At 42.1% G+C, this 19,230-nt stretch overlaps 1 protein-coding gene across 10 annotated transcripts in view; it reads right to left on the minus strand.

Moving 5' to 3' along the window:
- Positions 1–4,902: 4,902 nt before the first annotated feature.
- CACNB4 (calcium voltage-gated channel auxiliary subunit beta 4) overlaps positions 4,903–19,230 on the minus strand; it is a 68,305-nt gene continuing 53,977 nt past the window's right edge. The window contains exons 12-15 of one of the 10 annotated variants that reach the window (XM_026852135.1): positions 15,275–15,460; positions 14,331–14,345; positions 13,864–13,916; positions 11,301–11,411 (exon numbers count right to left, since the gene is read on the minus strand). In XM_026852135.1, coding sequence (XP_026707936.1) covers positions 13,866–13,916; positions 14,331–14,345; positions 15,275–15,460 — 252 coding nt within the window. In that variant the 3' untranslated portion in view covers positions 11,301–11,411; positions 13,864–13,865. Of the gene's footprint in view, positions 11,412–13,856; positions 14,642–15,274; positions 15,461–19,230 lie in introns of those variants that run through there. The other 9 variants (XR_003398760.1, XR_003398759.1, XM_026852133.1 and 6 more) reach the window with 9 other exon arrangements.

The raw sequence follows: 19,230 nt of genomic DNA on the forward strand, positions 1-19,230 counted from the left end.
CCTATACATCACAAAATTGAATTTGAGTTCTACAGCTGGTGTTGTCAAGCACATTCAAATTTATGATTTCCAGGATGAGTGAGCGCTGCCTGCTCTCAGTAATATTACACAACTTTTACTTGCACAAATAACCTGGGCTTCAACGAGGCTGTTCATGCAAGTAAAAGCTGTGTGAGAAGGGGCTTTCTCCACCACACCCCACACCCCCTCAGTGGTCCACAAGGGCCACAAAAAGCCATTCTAAGTGTGCCCAAGCTTCAGACAACCAGAGATCAATTCCCTCTGTTAGCAAAGTACACTTGCATTGATTTATCACAGAGGAGAGAGGGAGGGGATAGGGGTCAGGTAAGCAGGGGTTTCTTGGGTTTGATTTTATCAATATTGTGTGGTTTTGCAGAGTTGTCTTCTCTACGATCAAATATAAATTCTAGTTTTAATAACTTTGCATAACTCCACAATATTGTAAAAATATCTGCTTACCTGACCCCACATAACTAGGAACTTTTGTTTCTGGTGTGATGTTGCCAGCACAGCGGATGTTAGGAAATCAGTTGGAACAGAAGATCTGAGGTGGGGCTGGATGCTACAAGACAAAAATACTTTGTTCCATTTGCACTAAGTGTTAAACGGGCATATAACCGGGACATTCAACATGCATGTGTAAGTTCACCCAAACCCAAATTTAACAGACCTTATAAACACAGATAAGAGGGTTTAAAAGTGGTTTACAGTTTCACAGTCGTAAAAACCTTTTTTTTTTTTTTTTTTCAGGTAACGATGCACAGCCGTGTGATAAGAGACAAAACACGGGGTGTTTGCCCTCATGTGTCTTCTCCCTGCCTAAAATACTCCTTTTATTTAACACAAACACCGTGGTGTTTCCCCTTCTGTTACCAGAACTTAATCCCCAGCACCACTCATGTTTCAACCTTAAAAGCCTTTACTGTTGTACAAAACAATTCTACAGCCGTGTTAAACTTAAAACCGCAACAGGAGAGGTTCAGACTGGACATAAGGAAAAAAAAACTTCCCAGAAAAGAGTGGAATAGGCTGCCCAGGGAGATGGTGAAGTCGCCATCCTTGGATGTGTTTAAGGGTCGTTTAGCTAAGATACTGGGGGATGTGGGGTAGGGGAGAACTTTGTACAGAGTCAGGCTGATGATCCCAAGGGTCTTTTCCAACCTGAATGATTCTGTGTTTTGTTTTCCGGTGATGCAGGTGGTGGATGTGAATTTTCAGCGCTAGGAATTGTAGCTTAAAGGATTTTCTAGGAGCCACAAGTAGTGCAGCTGTAGGGCACGGCTTTGTTTTAGACACCAGTGGGCACGGTCAGGAAAAACCTCCACCGGCAGCTCTCTGAAAAAGTAAACTGAACTTTGGGAGAGTGAAACTGGTGGAAAATCTACTTTTATAACTCAGAAAGGTATCTCTGAAGCTCAGGAGTGTACACAACGATCGAGTTCCTTTTTGTTTCAAAGCTTGGCTGGGTGGCAGCTGGGCCAGCCGTGGAGTTGTGCTCTGTTCCCACCTCCGTGGGATGGAGAAGCCTCCGTCTTGAGATGGAGAAGCATCTCGTGGGGTGGGACGCCTCACCTGGGACAGAGAAGCCTTTCAGTCCTCAAAGTCTGTAAGTCCTCTGGGCATGCTGGTGCTCCTCCAAACTGTCAGTGTGCCACAGCAGAACTTTCTGTCACCGATACTGCACGTTACAGGTTTTGCTCCTCATTCCATACTGTCACCTGCGTCACGGCCTCCTGTTTTCCTGTCCACTGGCTCTGGTTTTCCCCTCTTCCTCTGCAGCCCGGCACACCGACTCGCTCAGTTCCACCTTCCTTACTCACTGCCTGGTATGCTGCCTTCATCTTTCCACATGCTGTCAGGCTCCTTTCTTACTGCAGTTTCTTTGCTTCTTTCCTAGCAGCTTTAATTCTGACAGTGGCTTCTTGCTTTACTTTTCCCTGCTGCAATATTGGCCCCTAGCCAAAGCAGCAAGGCTGGTAGTGATCTCTGAGTTTCTGTGCAAGGCTGTCACGCTTTTTGTTGCAGTGAAGGGGAATATATGGTCCTTAACAGTTGAAGAAAATAAAAGATCCCGATAATAAACCGGCATGTTACAATTTTAATGGGATAAAATTAAATCACACACCGCACTGGTAACGGATCTGTAGTCATCCAGGTTTAAAATAACTAGATATTATTAGATAGATATTAAAATAACTAGATATTATTGTCCATGGTGTTCACGCTTTACACCTTCTTCAGCATCAATAGTATCAGCTACCTGATATGGCAGGAAAAACACAGGTAGCCCAGACATTTCTGGCTACTCTGAAACATTCATTTGCTAAACAGTAACAGACAGTCTGTGCAAAAAAAAAAAAAACCCCACCTTAATTTGCAGGCTGTTTACCCTTCATGGTTTTGGTGCGCTGTTTTAAAATTATATTGCTATTTTTTAACCTCAAACATGCCAAGCAGCATGGCTTTGGAAAAGTAGTGATGCGTTATGATATGTAGGGGGAATGCACCAACATCCTTCCATCCTGTTGAACTGCTGGAGTTTCCAAGCTTGGTGAATTCCTCGCAGGATGAGCAGGGACATCTGCCAGCCGAGTGCTGAGGCTGTGGAGAACCCGATGGAGAAGGCGAAAGGGAGATCAGGGTGTACAGTGGGAACTGTCCGTCCCCATGTCGGAGCTGGGGTGGCCACTGGCCACGGGCTGGCCAGCAAACCAAACAGCTCCTCCAGTGCGATAGCTCTTTGCACAAGTTCAGCGTTCAGCTTGCTGCGGAATTAATGATTCATTAGGTGACAGTTCTCCCCCTTTCTGCCACGCCCCAGCTGACAGTTTCAGGTGTGTACGATTCATTTCTGTTCTCAGTTCTCCTGGTCTAAACACGGAGCCTGAAACCCGTGGGCTCACTCCAGGGGCAGGCAGGCTGCACAACTACCTGAGAGGGTAGCAAAAAATTCAATTAAACCGTTTGATTCCTTAAATAGAAAAGCATTAAGGCTTTTCCCACCACCATGTAGGTTTGGAGGGGTTTTTTGTTTTGTTAGACCTCATGACTTATTGAAGAAACTTTTAAAAATCTGCAGCCAGCACCCCTTGGTCCTGCCCTGTGACACCCTCGACTGCCAACAGCTTGCCTGTGCCCAACAACTGCAGAAACAGGAGTGCTGTTTTTCCAGGATGAATGAATAATCGGTGTATTTTACAACTAGGAAGCTGTTGTTTCCATCTCTAGCATCCCTCTCTTTGTTAAATCAGTGGCAGCCAGGTTTAATCTGTTGTTGTACTGCTGCTTTTTTCCATGCTTACACTAAGGCTGGGCTGCCCCTGGCTGGTGGAAGCTTTCTAAGCAGCAGTCAAATCAGCGTGGTTTTATCGTGATAATTTCCACCCGGAAATTCAAAAAAACCCACCTTTTTCAGGCCGTGTACATTTTGTTCCAAGCAACCGTAAGGCAGCCAGCGGGGCGCCCGGGTGTTCCTGTGCTGCAGAAGCGGTGGGATTTCACCAGGGAGGGGAAAACACTACCCGGAAGAAACCCAAATGTGTGGAGACGACAGAGAAGATAATGCGACTTACAAATTTTAACTGCTAGCATCATATGAAAACACACAAAAGAACACATTTTTGCTCAGTTGTATTTATTTGAAGGACCTTGTGCTTCTTGTTAACAGTTCAGATGAAAACTCACATGCTTCTAACTGATTTCGAATGCTGGGACAAGATAATTCAATTAAACAGAATTTTAAAAGCCCTGCCCACGCATTAGATACGTAAAAGCCAACGTTCAGGTCTAACGTGCAGGTTACCTGGTCTGTCGGCGAGGGCAGGCTCCTGACAAACGCCGAGGACGGCACCGCGCGCTGCAGGCCCGCAGCGAGGCACAGCACAGGGATCCCTCCCGGGCCCAGCCCCGCGCTGCCGTACCGCGTGTGCCAGGGCAGAACTCCAGGGACTGGGACGACCACAGCACCTCTGTCAGGTTCCTGTTACTCTGTGGAAGAGGTAGCGTGGGACTCTCTGCTAGGGGTAGCATCTTTCAGTGGTTTCTTGTTTTCGAGATACTATAAACAGTATTTCATTTTCTTTTAATTATTCAATCCTTAATACCTCCCATCAGTCCGATCCTCGTTTCTGTCTAGGAACCAATTTTAAATGAAGATGAGATCATACCGCGGACCAGATCCAAAGACCATTAACGTTCATGAGAATCCTTCAACTGAGCAGTTGGCTGAAAGTATTTTACTTCTCGATGGAATAGTGAGATACTGTATGTATTTATGTACTTCTGAGCTGCAGCTATTTAAGAGTAGATAGATTTAAAAATAAACACCATTCATTTCACAGACCAGATGCATCTCCTTCTTCAGAATCTCATTAATTTTTACTAAAAATGCTAACACGTGAAGCTGCTGCCAAAAGCTATCCGCAAACAATAAAAATACCACAACGCTCTGAACGGTTTTCTAAGTGACTCTTCTGAGCCTTTTTTTTTTTTTTCCAATCTGGAGTGCAGAATACAAAGAGACTTAAAAGACTTTTAAACGGTTTGTAGTTTTTTTCATTTATTGTAGAAAAGTTATTGTAATGCAGTTCATTTTTGTACATCTAAATTCCATAAAACAAGTCCATAGAAATGAGGATACTATCAGCATGCAGTCTGCATTTTCTTTTTAAATGATTCTGATCACAAAAATAACAACACTTTTTTTTTTTTTTCCTTTGAAAGCCACTAAAAGCAGAGGGAGAGCAAAGCATGCAACACTGTACACATTTGCATAGTATATTTTACCCAGCATGCCTTGTAGAATGCTACACATACAGTATCTATAGAAGTAGAAACAGAAAGGGGCAAATCAGCAGAAAACACAAATTTGGGGGAATTTTATTTTTTTTTAGTAAAGGCAGTAATGTCTTTACCAGCGTGATTCTGAACTGGCTCCCAGTGAGGCTGGGGGTAACACTGCCAGGCTATCACTGGGAACCAGTTTGGGTGAGAAACAGAGTTTTTCAGGGATCTGAGAAGCCCAAGGTCCATAGTTTGCAGTTTGAATGACCGTTTTCATCTTCTTTCTTCTCCCCTCTATTTCTCACGCATACGTAACATTTGCATTTTGCTTGATTCTCTTCCTATGCTGTTCTTGTACAACCTCTCCCCGACTTTCTCTGCACAGAAAAGAACCGGGTGGGTTTCAAACATAAATACACCTTGGGCCTAATCAGCCCACGTTCCTTAAGCTGACTTCCCTTCACGCTGTAAATTCCCAGCAGCATCGGTGGAAGTTTGGGGTGTCACGTCCTTCTCTCCTCACCTCCCCGTCCCCACACACGACAGCAAGGAGCTCCGTACCCCTAAGAACTTACTAACCAGGAGTATTTCATTCCTGACCTTGGGCTACTGGTGTTTTCACGATGTAGTCATCAGTCGTACGCCAAAATGTATATATTGGCCAAAATTAGAAGTTATTAATGTAATTTCAGGTTTGAAGAGGAAATTAGCAGAAATGAACGCAGCGGACTTTCTCATTTTGAAAGGTTCTTTTTGTTTTCATTAATTAATATGGAAGGAATACAAGATAGTGAAAAAAACCAATCACATAGGCAAAATGCAAAGCTTAGAAATAAACTGAAGTATCAGCAAGTTAAACTGATCGAAAATGCAATAAATCCACTGATGCGGGATCAAAAAATCTACCCTTTGTTTGTTTTCAAAAATACAATGCCAAATGCCATCGTGGAATCACTGTAAATTTGTGCTATTACAAATGTGCTTCTTCTTCCTTGCTCTGTTTTTACATCATTGGCAAAATATATTATTCTGTACTGTACAATATATTTTCTCACTATAGTGATTTTTTACTGCTTATACAGAGTAGAAGGAATATCAAAGGGGGTTGTGGCATTAAATTTAATTACATTTTATTTTTCAGGACGTATTGATAAGGCATATGATAATCAGGGTGTGACGTTTCTGGTCAGACCTCACGGCTACTGCCTTTTGGAGAAGGCAAGAATAAACGCTGTGCCCAGGAGTAGGTGTCTGTAGGATCTAGTCCAGGTAGTAACTCACTGCCAAGAAACGTGAGGGGAAAAGGGGAGTCTACTGAGCAGCACTGAGACCAAGGCGAAGCTGCTCCCGGTGTCACCACCTTCAGAGGACTCACGGAATGACACGCTCTCACGAGCAGTTTAAAGTGATTTCTACCTTCTCCCCAGATTCTCTACGAGGATTTAATTGTACGATATTTCTCTTGACTTCTTAAACGGATTCCACAAAGAATGAAAGAGATCTTAACACAAATTTCAATACTAAGTAGCATTTTCAGCTCTTTCTCCAAGTTAATTCCTTGCATATATTTTACAACATTATTAAAATGTCTCTTTTTAAAGACGTGCCTTTATTTTTCTATATAAAATAAATCAGATTTGAGTAACAATCTAACAAAGGTTATGCAAACGATGACTCTTCAAATAACACCTCTTTTGGCATCATTTTAAAGATAGTGGGAACTTAATTCCCCCAGAGTTAAAACTGGCTACGTTACAATATCTTGCAGTCATGTTACTCTCTGTCAAACTACTATTTGAAGGAACGAGGAGTAACTGCAATAAAACATGACAGCAGAACCCCAACTATCCAAACCTGGATTAATACCAACTGGGGTATATACCAACCAATTTTAAAATACACATTTTTAGGAGTGAAAACAGTTTTGTATAAATGGCATTTTACAAAATACGCATTTGATTTTTTTTTTTCTTTTGTGGCATCTGAATTATTTTTTTTTTAAGCAAAAATAATAAGACCTTGGCATCAAGGAGAGGCTTCAGAAGCACAGAACTTGGAAAACAAAATCTAGCAGAGGATACATTTAATATGTTCTTGAAGAAAAAAATGACTAATGAAAGCCCTAACTCACCCAAATCAGTGACAGGATTAGCAATATTACTTTAAGAATGGTAATGTCAGTAAAGGTAGGAGATCTTGGGATGTTTCAGAGAAGTCTACGGTACTAAGACTGAAGTGAATTCAGGAGATTTGCAGTCAAACTGAACTTGAAGTTATGGGCCTACGCACATCCAGAGGAACTACCACCATCTTGTTACTCCTACAGCTACCTTGCCTCCTTTTTGTAATTTTCACTCTCTTAAGTACATATAAAACTTTGTTTTAAAAGCAAGGAGCACAAAAGATGAAACCCCCTGACGTCAACTTCAGAAGCAGCTTTCAAACCTGAAGAAAAACCCCACAAAGTGTTTTTCTATTTGGGGCAAACCCGTCCCAGCGCCGCCTCCGATCCCCCGCGCGCTTACGGCACCGGGGCCCGTCCCAGCTCAGTCAGAAGGACACAGCTGGGGGAGCAGCGAGGGACACTGCGAGTAGCAAGAGGTGACGGCGCTGCCTTTGGAAGCTGCTTTGCTCAAGGACAAAACGGGGGGGGCACCCGATTTCTGTGGCAAGATGGTAAAATTGAGGTGTCGGGCCGTACTGCACTATCCATTCTCAAGCAGAGGAACTGATTTTCACCAGGCTGACTTAGAAAATGACCATCTAATTTGGCCCATTGTTTATGAGCTAAAATTTCATAAAGAGCAGCTAAAAAAAACTGGCTGTGGAACAGCTTTAGTTGCATTCCTTTAAACATAATTTCAGAATGTAACTCAGAAAACATCACCAGTTGTGAGTTGCACATCCCATGGGATAAATATTCATCTGTGGAACTGGTACATCTGTTAAATACAACTTGCCAAAGTATTTGAGATTGAAATGTAACAATTTTCATTAAAGTGGCTTGAAGATTTTTAAAATACTTTGTTAATTCACTCACAAACATATGAATGCACTGACATATATTGTCTTTAGATATTGAGATCGTTCTTATCACCTTTATTGGCTAAATTGTCATTAATCCGTAAGTGTCCTCATGAAAAACTCAGATAACAACAAAAAAACCCACTTAAAAAAAATATCAATGTTTTATAAACATTTCTAAACTCCTCTGAATAAGCCAGAGCTTAGGAACAAAACTCTGATCTTTAATAATATTTTAATAACAAGAAGAAATGGTGCGAGGACTGGGAAATTCATCTTACTCGTATTCATTCAGGAATACATGAACTTCACAATTTTATATAACGCCATTGCATAATAAATCACAATACAGCTGGCTAGCAGTGCTGAAGTTCTAATACAAATACTATGAGTTAACATGTCCTGATTGACAACGCAGATTACTGTGTTTCCTAAAAATAATTTACTTTTTAAAATAAAGACTTCCCATAGCTTGTATCTAGAATAAATTAATCATCTATTAGCACGTTCGGTATATCTGTACTTAAAGATAGATCTATCTTCAAAGAATAAAAAACCAGCAAGCAAGGAGATCTGCTGGATCACTTATAACTGGTTCCTTACATGAAAATGGAATGGGCAGTGAGAGAGGAAAGGGTAAACTAATTATGCAGGAAAGTAAACTTAAACCCACATAATAAAGGAACTCAATGGGTTCTTTCAAGACAATACAGGACTTCCCTCACAAGCTTGTTTTTATTAGAACAAAGAAAGTAGTTTTGGCACTTCAGATGCGGCAGGTGATGGAATTTGTGCACGTGTGGTGTGTAGATCCTTCCGTTCACTAGCATGACATGGAAGACTTCAAAACAAGGCTCCAAAAGGCTCTAGAAATAAATGGCATTTTCGTCTAGGAGATGATAAAGCAGTAACCTTGTTTACTAGAAAATATATGTAGGTGCTTCGCAGCTACCTGCCATTAAGATGCAAATATCTTCAAGCAGTTAAATGATCTGATCCCTAATGCTACTACAGAATAAAGATAAACAGCTGTCTAATCTAGGTTTATACATCTCGGTGCATCCTTTGCAATTAATACTTTAATGCACACAAACAAGAAACTTATTAAAGCTTATAGAAAAAACGTTTTGCCTAACGCCTTCTTTCTCATGCAGGTATGTGTGCTGTACACGTAACAAAGGTTTGTAAAAATTCCTGGAGAATGCTCCACTGTGCTATAGCAGAAAACATGAGAGAAGGCAGCTGAAGCCACCGCTCCCAGACCAGATCTTGCCGTGCTCGCTCAGCCTAAATGCTCTTTTGGAATCTGCAGGCGTTCAGCCTGAGAAAGTCAGACAGGATCAGGTCTGTCATATCATTAACTCTGTTACTCCAATGGATGCTGATAATTTGCTTTTTTTCTTAGTAACTGGCCCATCCGAATCATCTAGTGGTGTCGAAGCCTGCCTTGTAGGCAGCGAAGCTGTTTACAAAATTAATCATGCATTCGCAATCTTTTAATGCTGCGAGAGACGTACATCGTTTTTGGTTGTACCAGATATGAGATGAATTACTTTTCTTGTTGTTAACATCAAGAAGATAACCAGACTCAACGGTGGTGGAAAATACCAGTGATCTTTGCTAACTGGTCCAGAAAGAAGAAGAAACCATAATATTCAGGAAATTCATTTAGTGCTACATGCTTTTAACGCCTACTTTTAGCAGGCTCAGGGAAGAAAATAAGCAAATATAAAAGTTAACGATCCTAATCTTTGAAAAAATAGTTTTGACATGAACCTGCATAAAAAAACACGTGTTCAGCATAGTTCTGTCAATTTTAGAAAACGCATGCAGTGGGGAAATTCAGGAGTCTCTGCTTCAAGACATTATGGGCTGTACAAAGCGGTCAATTATGGGAAATTTTTCAATCACATTAGATCTAAGGCTTCACTGATCATGTAAGACATAAGGTCCGATCACATAAATTTATCTAGTTAAAGAAACTGAAGACTCAGTAGGTGTAAGGAAGTGATTGTTAGGAAGTAAGGCAGCAGTTTCTCCGAAGATTTATCATAGTTCTCTGAATCAGAAATCTCAGCTCCACAACTTCACTGTGAGCAGAGGTTTTTTTTTCTGATACTCCATTTTTATTGCAAGCTAATTCTGACCCATATGTGATTTTAAATGTTGATCATTTACAAATACTTAACCCCGCTCCCTCCCCTCAGATTTCATTACTGAAATTTCAACTGATCTTCTGGAGAGTTCTTGTGCGAAGCTGGAATTTTCAGACATTCAAAGATGGATTTTAAAAGATGGAACATACCAGTAGGTACTCAGATGTACGGGAATGAAGGTGTCCTACCCACTGGGTAAGAGTGTATTGTTTTCCATTTAAAAAGGCAGAATACTAAAAATGGGAGAAAAAATATTACGTATCTATACACTGATGTTCCATTTTGGGACTACTAGCTGTATTCAGAGAGAAAAAAAAAAAAAAGAGACTATCCCCAACCTCTAGCCATACAAACTGTTCTTAAGTTTGTTCATTTTCCTGTTTTTCTCTCCCCTTATCCTGTCATAGTTCATCATTGCTGACCGCAACAAAAATGTCAGTACTGGCTAAACTAAAGAAATCATTTTGCTGCAACATTCATGCCAGGTCTAAAAATAATTTCAAACTGGAAAGTATTTTGTAACTGCTGCAATAATTTGTGATATTTGGCACTCTCGATAGTTTACATTTGGTTTGTCTGAAAAAGCCATTCTGGAAATAAATAGTTAGAATAAATCCTTTTATTCTAACTTTAAATGTAAATTGAGCTTCCAGCAAACAAATACTGTAGCTGACTTTCTGGCTTCTAGTGGTTTGTAATTTTCAGATTTTTCATTTGTATTTTTTTTTTCAATTGATTGCAACATGCTCAAGTCGACTTTCCAGTCAATTCACCCAAATTCCAACAGGAATTGGTTTATAAAGTGGTTCCAACTGGAACTGGTCATTTGGAATTTCCAGCACAGGAAATTATTTTATAAGTGCCTTGATAAGTACCCTAAATTACAAACGGATGTGTCTGATACCTAATGACAAGAAAAAGTATGGTTATAAATGCAAATGCTGTACTAAAAAGAAAAAAATCCAAAACACAACCTATATGATTGGGCATAAACGTAAGGGCATGGTAACTTTTTTTTGCCCCCTACTTAACATCAAATGACAGCAGAGTGCAACTTCAGTATCACTGCGTTACATCTGCCAAATTAAGATGATTTTTGTTTTTTTCCTAGCTACGTTATGGCAAGTTATCAACTGATGAATCCTATTTTTCCCCAGGTTCTTGAACTCAAAGCCTATGTCGTGAGTCATGGCTATATCCTCCAGGGGATCCTCGGTTCCTATGGGGTTTGTAAGTGTCCTGGTATGAGTCAGAGTATTCTTCTTCCACTAGAGGATAGTGATCTCGGCTGTGTTGGGAACTGGAAGACAAGCGGTTCCTGCTCTTCCGAGCCCTTTCATTGTGATAATTTTCATCTGAGGTCATTAGACTTCGTCGCTCAATTGGAGAGTTCTCTGTAGAATGGCTGCTGTGCCTCATACGCTGGCTCTACGAGGGCCAAAGAATCCAAGCATTAATACAGGCAAAGAGGATTTGACATTTTTTAGCTTGTTTTGAGACTTATTCTGAGGTCTCTCAGAATCCATCCACTTTTGTGTTATTCATTTTAAATTAAAGTCTGTACGCTACAGGAATGGGTTAGAGGAATAGTCTGGTTCCTAGAGCTGAAAGCAGACCAAAGGCGGGATTACAACATGTACCTCGTGGTATTCACCTTGTTCAATATTACAGGCCCCTTAGCATGAAAAGTGAGCTGATGTATTCAGCATTTATCACTTTTCTCTGATCATGAACATAACATTCATGCTTCTACTCTGCTTAGAAAATTTTCAGCACTGATTTATGTGGTTTTAGAAAACATCTGAAGACACTGGGGGTTTGTTAGGGGGTTTATTTAAAAGGTGCAGCCCTGAACCCTATTTAAAAACCTTCATGTGACCAAAGAGAGGATGGACTGCTAAACAGGCAGCTAAGGGCTGGCTAAAATGATTAGGTATTAACAAATTCTTCCAACTAAACCGTAATATTGACAGAAAATCCTTTTCTATGGTAATTTATTCATTAAAAGGTTCAGCCTTTGCTATCCTCACGTTCCCATAATGACAATTTGTCACGTGAACAAAATTAGTTCACATTTTTGTGCCAGTGTACAGGTAAACGAGGAAACAGCCTAAAAAAATTATTGTTTGCTGTCATCACACATTAAACCTCTCAAGAGTACAAGCCACCCATACTCTGAGAACCAACTCGGTGAATCCTTTCCCTCCTCCAGATTGCAAACCCAGCGTCGCTCTTCCTGTAAGGGCCAGGAGCGCGCTGCCGCGCGCAGACAGCACCGCCTGCTCCTCTCAGCCCCAAAATCCCGGCCGATGCACCCTCTCTGCTAGCAAACCTTCCTCCTGCTGCAGCACCCTCTCTGCACGGCAACTGTGGAGTTGCATCGTTTGTAACAAGAGGCTTGTCTGCCCGGGAAGGACCTGCCCAGACGGGTACAGACGGTCACAGCACAGCAGGTAGGATGTCGCGTCTCCTGCTGCGGATCGATGCTACCAAGGTTAATCGCCACAGAAGAGGGGCCCTCCTGCCAAGTCACCCCCCCAGCAACTTCTACCACATTATCCCCAAGGAGCATCGTGTTTTAGAGTGATCGTATGTCAGAGATTTTCTTCACGAATTATATTTATTTGACCTAGGTACGCAATTTTTATATACAATCACTCAATCAACCGCAACTTTAACTTTCTGTGCTTATCCTCTGTCTCCCCTGTAGTTATTTACCTCGCTGGCTGCAACCTGATCCTTTCTAGAAACCTTCCCGTTTCCCCACCTCACCTGTGTAGTCATTCTGATCCCACTATTGACCCCCCAGAGGTGTAAGGTGGCACAACACTGGTTACATGCTGGTCTGATGCCCCAAATAACTTTTGATCCCACAGCACAATTGGAACGATAAGCTGCACTATGTTTTCTGCAGTAATGGACTTAAAATGCAAATCCCCTGGAGCCTGAGAAGCACATTGAACTTGAACTATAAGTCCATTCACTGAAATCAGACTGAACTGTCGGTTTAGAGCTAGCCAGCGATTAGCCACAAAGGCAAATGACTGGCCCCCAGGAGTCAGCAATGACAAAATTTACTCCTCCTATTGAGGGCTGCAGACACACAGAGCTCAGCATTAGCATCTTCCCCTTTCAGGCAAGGTCACGACAAGGACCCAACAGCCACTGGCTCTGGGGGGATTCCACCCACAGTGTGACAGCACAGAGCTGGAGCATGCTGTCCCCTGTGCCCTCTCTTTGACTCTCCTGTCTCTGCCATTTAACTTCATCCCGGTGACTTTCATGAAGCCCAACAGTTAAATCAGAAGTGTCAAGTCTCTGTAAACTAAAGTCCAAGCCACAAGCCAATAAAAAAGGGCCACTCCTCAGTCCTGATTGGGTGAAGTACGTACAGATTGTCCCAGCAAATCTCTATCATCCTCAGCTGTGACTGTTACTCGAGGCTCTGGGCTTTTGCTATTCAGTTCCCTGAGATAGCAGGTGAGGAGAAGTCATGAGGTCGTAAGTAGCATAAAATCTTAACATATCGTAAGCACCTATGCTAGTTTAATTCCTAGGATTCGCATGGACACTTTATAATTACCATATCATTACAGTTAAAACTGATGCAAATCCTTCCAAAGGCTTGAATGAGTACAAAACCTCTAGGTGGATAAGCACTTCAGACAATGCAAATCCTTACTGCGAGATAACCAGGTAGAATATCAGAACTCTTTAATGGGCCTGAACCCTTGGGTGGCACTGCAAGGCCAATCCTGCCCTCTCTACTTGGGCGTCATTCGCTCCGGGAGAAATTTACCCCTCTGCAGAGAACTAGCACCATTCAAGTCCCACCTAAGCCTTCACAATTAGGGTGAAGTGGGGATTAAGTGATGCATACCTTCAGCCAGCCCACTGCACAGGGGTGATTTTCATCTTCAGTGTGAGTTTTCCCTAAGTAAATGGAGCAACATTTCACAGTTACTGCTGGTGTCCATTGATCAGAGAGAAATAAATGCCTGAAAAAAATTCTGTGGATACACCCAGTTTTCAAAATGAAACCGAAGAGGTGAAAGTTCTGCAGATGGTATTTTATTGTCATGAAGGGATGGAGAACTGAAATTTTAAGGCAAGTGAAAATGGAAACAACAGTTTACATGTGCATGTTATTAGTAAAAGAACAGTGCTTGTGCATTCAGCCAGTCAGGAAACAGTGACTTACTGATCCTAGTAAAATCAAGCACAGCATTAGAAACGTGAGTCTCGAGTCTCATGCACCCTCAGTGAAGTGCAATTCTCTCACAGAAAAAACAGCTTTACGTTAATTGAAAACACCGAGCAATGCATCATTTCCTTCAAAATTGTTACCTGCTTCCAGATAGTCTACAAGCAGAACAGAGGTTAAATTTGTCAGGTGAATTATTCATTAAATGTAATTTGCTCAACTCTACTTTTGACATACATTAGAAAGTGCACACTCCTAAGTCACACACATACAGAACTCCTTCTGACTTTCAGACTTAAAAGTTCGCTGCAATCCTGATCTTCTCAAGCATTCATAACTATGAATCAAAAACATTTTTTTCTGTTTTCAAACTTAGTAAAGCACGTACTTCTCATTAAGGACTATTTACATGCCACGTTTGAAGTTTCAAAGTTCAGCCGTTTTTGAGCTATCCCTGTGGAAAAAAAGGGTCAGAATTTTTTTTCAATGGGTAAAAAAAAGAAAGTATTTTATTCACACTCAAAGAACTCAAAAAGGTGAAGGCATTTTGCTGATACAAGAGACAACATGGAAGTTTTTTCACCCCAAAGTGACTGTTTTGTGAAGTTATGAGGGTAGAAATAAAAGGGAGCATTACAGACACTGTTCTGCGTTCTGCAATAGCTGTTAGCCCAACTGCTGGGACACACCGTGCCTCTTACTCTCAATCTGACAGGGTCTCACTTCCAATGACATTTTTTCCAGATTAAAAAAAGGCCAGTTTCTAATGTGGCTGTAATGCCACTTGACAGAGCGTCATTTAACTCCTCCTCAAGAACTCGCTCCTTGCCAGAAAATTTATGGCCATTTTATTTCCCGTTAAAGCCAGAGCCGTCACGGTGCTTCAGCACTCGGCTGACCAACTGCTTCCTCCCCGGCCACGGCCCTTGGCTTGCCCTCTAACTGCTGCCAGTGGCCACACGCTGAACAATAACTAACAAAGCAAATATAGGTCACACTATATTAAATGCATTACGCTGTCTCCCCGTAAATTAAACAACCCCACCTGATCTGTACTGGTGTTTGGGGCTGGAAGGTATTCTCATACCTGTAATCCAGAGATTGCAGCAGGATATGGTGAAAGTGCAGTGGATCCTAAATTTCGCCCAAGGAGAGGAGTCATGGGTGTGCTACTGGTGGTGTGAGTAGCACGCCAGTAGGCCTCGAGATATTCTGCCAAGTGCTCGCAAGCGTCTTCAAGCTGATTCTCATCCAAAATGACATCAAACATTTCCTGATCGCAACAAAGTACGGTTCATTACAATGTTACAGATGACAAGAAAGAGAGGTTAAAACATTCTCATCACGCTAATCCTTTAAAAGTAAGAATCAGAGCATGGGATTGCACAAACGGTGTAAGTGGGTTTAAAAGGTGACCAAAAGCCAAAGCTCTCAGAAGTCCCTGTACCCTTCCAGCAAGGCTCACGGGACGCTGCGTGAGCCCTACCCCACTCAAAGGTGCCAACTCCTTTAATGGATTTATTTTGCTCTAAGATAGGAAGGGAAGCTCGGGGTGCTCTGCATCGGTCTGGACCCCAGGGCTCCCTCACAGACCTCTCTCATCCTACTCATGAAGGCATTTCCAGAGCGACGATGCCCCTAAACCCATTTCCACTGCAGTGAAGGCAGCACACAGTTCTGTTGGCAGCAGTATTTCTGCTTCAGCAGGGCTCCCGCAGGACATCCGCCCATTCAGATGCTCTCAGCTGGGAATTCTTCCCAGACACACGCTCTTTTTTAACTGCCTTCACTCGTGCTAGTCTTACCCAGCTGTTCTCAAATCTGCAGGACCACGCAGGCAGAGCCTTTTCCCTACTAAGCCCTACCAAGGCTAGGTTGGACGGGGCTTTGGGCAACCTGGGCTAGTGAAAAGTGTCCCTGCCCGGGGGGCTGGAACTAGATGATCTTTAAGGTCCCTTCCTACCCAAACCAGTCTGGGATTCTGACCTGTTTACCAGGGGCCAGTACCTGGCCATGAGCACAAGTCCTGGCGTTTGCCTTGGACCAGCGCAGCACAGGAGCCACAGAGAGGCCATTTACCAGTGGGCATGGAAGGAATTTAAAGCCATGTGGCTTCTGTGCCACCCAAGAAGTCAAAGAGACACTCTGCACACGTTGTTTTTAGATTATCAGCATGAGAAGTGCTGATAACAGACACCTGATAATAAACCATTGTAAACTGAGTCCCTCAAGTAAAACAAGAACGTATTTTCAGCAGTGAAATTTCGTACCTCAAATTTAATCTTAACTCACACCTCAGTGGAAAAAAAAATTGTGAAAACAGCACAGGCAATGAAAAATAAGTGCAGAACGTTGCAGGTGTTAAGAGCAGCCGATACAAACCACAGGCTGCTTTTCCTCATGCGTATTTATAGCTCCATCCAATACACACAGAGCTGACATCTCTAGAGCAAGACATAAAACTACACAATGAACTTATCATGAAACTTGATCACACATCTACCTTCTGCCCAGAAGTCTGGTCCAGAACTTACTTTAATACTAAAAGAAATTTAATTGTTTTTTAATTAATTCTCTCTTATCAGCATGGTAGAGAAATGTCTCCTCCTCTGCCAGCAAGTATGGAGTTTTCTTCTAACAGTACTACTCCCAACACTACAGCCTTTGGTGAATTCAGTGCTTACTGCTGCTTGGTTTGCTCCTCTATTTATCTATACCCTTTACACCCTCCTTTGCTATTTAAACACACGTTGATATGTTACATATTCTATTGCATCACTCACACCATCATTTGTGGAAGAAGTCGGTAATTCAAACATAGTTAAGTTGGGAAATAAAAGAATGTGTTTTGCTTACACGTACTTTGCTTTGCAAAATACCAAGCGTAAAATATTACACTTGGAATATAACGTGTGTTTTCTTACATAAAGAATGAATATTATCATTTTGTGGCCTGAGATGAGCAAGCAGTTTTCCTGCACTGCTCATTCTCTGCATAGCTGGCTGCTGATCTGAGGGCAACTCTGGCTCTCTCTACAAACCCCAGCTTTGCTGGCTGCCAGGTAAGCTTGCCTCAAGACGACTTTCCAGCTGTGTGGGGTTTTAGCAGCAAGCAGGTCAGTGAATACTCTTCCATCACCCTCCAACCTCCTCCTGCTGAACTAGGGAACTGGTTCTCAAGTTTCTTTTTAACCTGGATCAGTTGATTCAGGGAGCTGCAAGGTGGAGGTAGGACAGAGATCAGAGATGGGAGCGCCCGTAGTGCTAATTCTGCAGCTAACAGACCTAAACCACCCCGTTCTGTGACAGTACGTAGCTTTGACAGTGATCTCAATTAAACTGAATTTAGGGAAGAACAACTTTTAATGGTTGCAGTCGAACTGTCACCTTTTTCACAGTGGACTTTACAGGGAAAATAAATTGCAGAGAAAGCACTCAGGTTTTTTCTTGCATTTAACAGTTGCGCTCATAGTTAGACTGTCTTTGTTCTATGGAGGGAAGAATCTTTGAAGGAGATCCTTGTTTGTAGGGGTCATGGAGTAAAGCAGTTTCTTCCCAGTTCTCCTTATGATGCATTTTATTCACCGCAGTATTTTCTTACAACATGCATAAAACAATTATCATATGAGAATTTTCGTATGCTAGTGTTTCTTAAGTGATGTATTAATTATATCACTTATTCTGAAGTGATTATATCACTTTCTTAAGCAATACATTAAAGCAATGGACTTTCCTGAAGAGAACATAAAGTTAGTTGCCACTGTCCTCTGCTACTTCTTTTGCTTTACCATATAACCCCTGTGAAATATTCTTGATGCATTGCCCCACGTTAGCAACACGAAATAAAACGGATGTGACTACAGGGACATCCTCCTCACCCTCCAGAGAGGGAACATACGAGAGACTGAGCCTCAGGCAGAGCCCAGAGTTAGGACAGCTAAGGGCAAGCCCAAACTGCATCTTAACTCAGAGGCTGGGGAAGGTGAGCTCACGCTCTGGGGGAAAAGATGCCCCAGACAGAACTGCAAGGATGGAGCAAGAACTGAGACGGAGGAGGAAGCTGAACTTGTAGATGTATCTGGTGTGCTGGCTATTTTTTATTAGACTACCGCATTTTAGTCCCGCTAGAGTAGAATTTCTGGTGGTTTTTAGGTCATATCAAGTAGACCAGAGGGATATGAACCCTCTCTTAGCACTGGCATAAATCCAAAAGTTAAAAAAAATAATCATAATGAACTGTATGAGACTAGTGTATTTAAAGCTCTATGGTTAGTACAGTTCACGTTTCTCTGAGCCATATAAATGTTCCTGCTTAACAAAGTCATGAAGCGATAGGCACGCTTAGCCCTGGCTTGAGCAGCATCAGTGAAAGATTAGCAGGGAATTAATAATGAAAGCGGTTCCTGAACTTAAATACGCCAAAAAAGACAGCTATTTTTAAAATGTCTAGACATGCAGCACCGTCTGATTACTTAAGGCTGGCTCTTGGCAAATGAAAAGAAAGTGAGGCTTTTACGGTTTTCAAGTATCTTCACTTAAAACAAATACTCCTCTTGCAGGAATTCGAGCTGCAAAACAGATGAAGCAGGTCACGGTGCAGAAAACAGCCAGCAGTGTCGTTGGTCTTGGCAGTATACTCTTACTTAATTAAATCATGGATCAGCTTGGTCCTTGAATTTAAACTTAACCAAGACTATCATCTCCCTTCAAGCACTCTAAGTCAGCAGTAACTTTCTCAAAACCAAACAGTGCAAAACTGACCAGATGGTTTCTGCAGGAGGCTGCTGTGCGACTCAGAGTGGAAGGCAGCCTCTGAGCAAGGTACGTGTTTCAGATCTGGATGCTCTGAAATTTGAAAATAGGGTTTTTTTAATCCAGGTGGGGGTCTCACTTTGTTGCCTTAGGCAAAAAATTACAATTACAGGATTGGGTGTTAAGGCAGTTTACCAGGTTCTGGGGATGGCCAATCCAGGATGCAAGGAATGAGCTACAACAGGCAGCCTGCTGCTGCACGCTGTTTATTGCAACCAACACAGCTACTTG

Source organism: Athene cunicularia (genome assembly GCF_003259725.1).
Source record: "Athene cunicularia isolate RWA chromosome 7 unlocalized genomic scaffold, athCun1 chr7_part1, whole genome shotgun sequence".
Classification (NCBI taxonomy): Eukaryota; Metazoa; Chordata; class Aves; order Strigiformes; family Strigidae; genus Athene; species Athene cunicularia.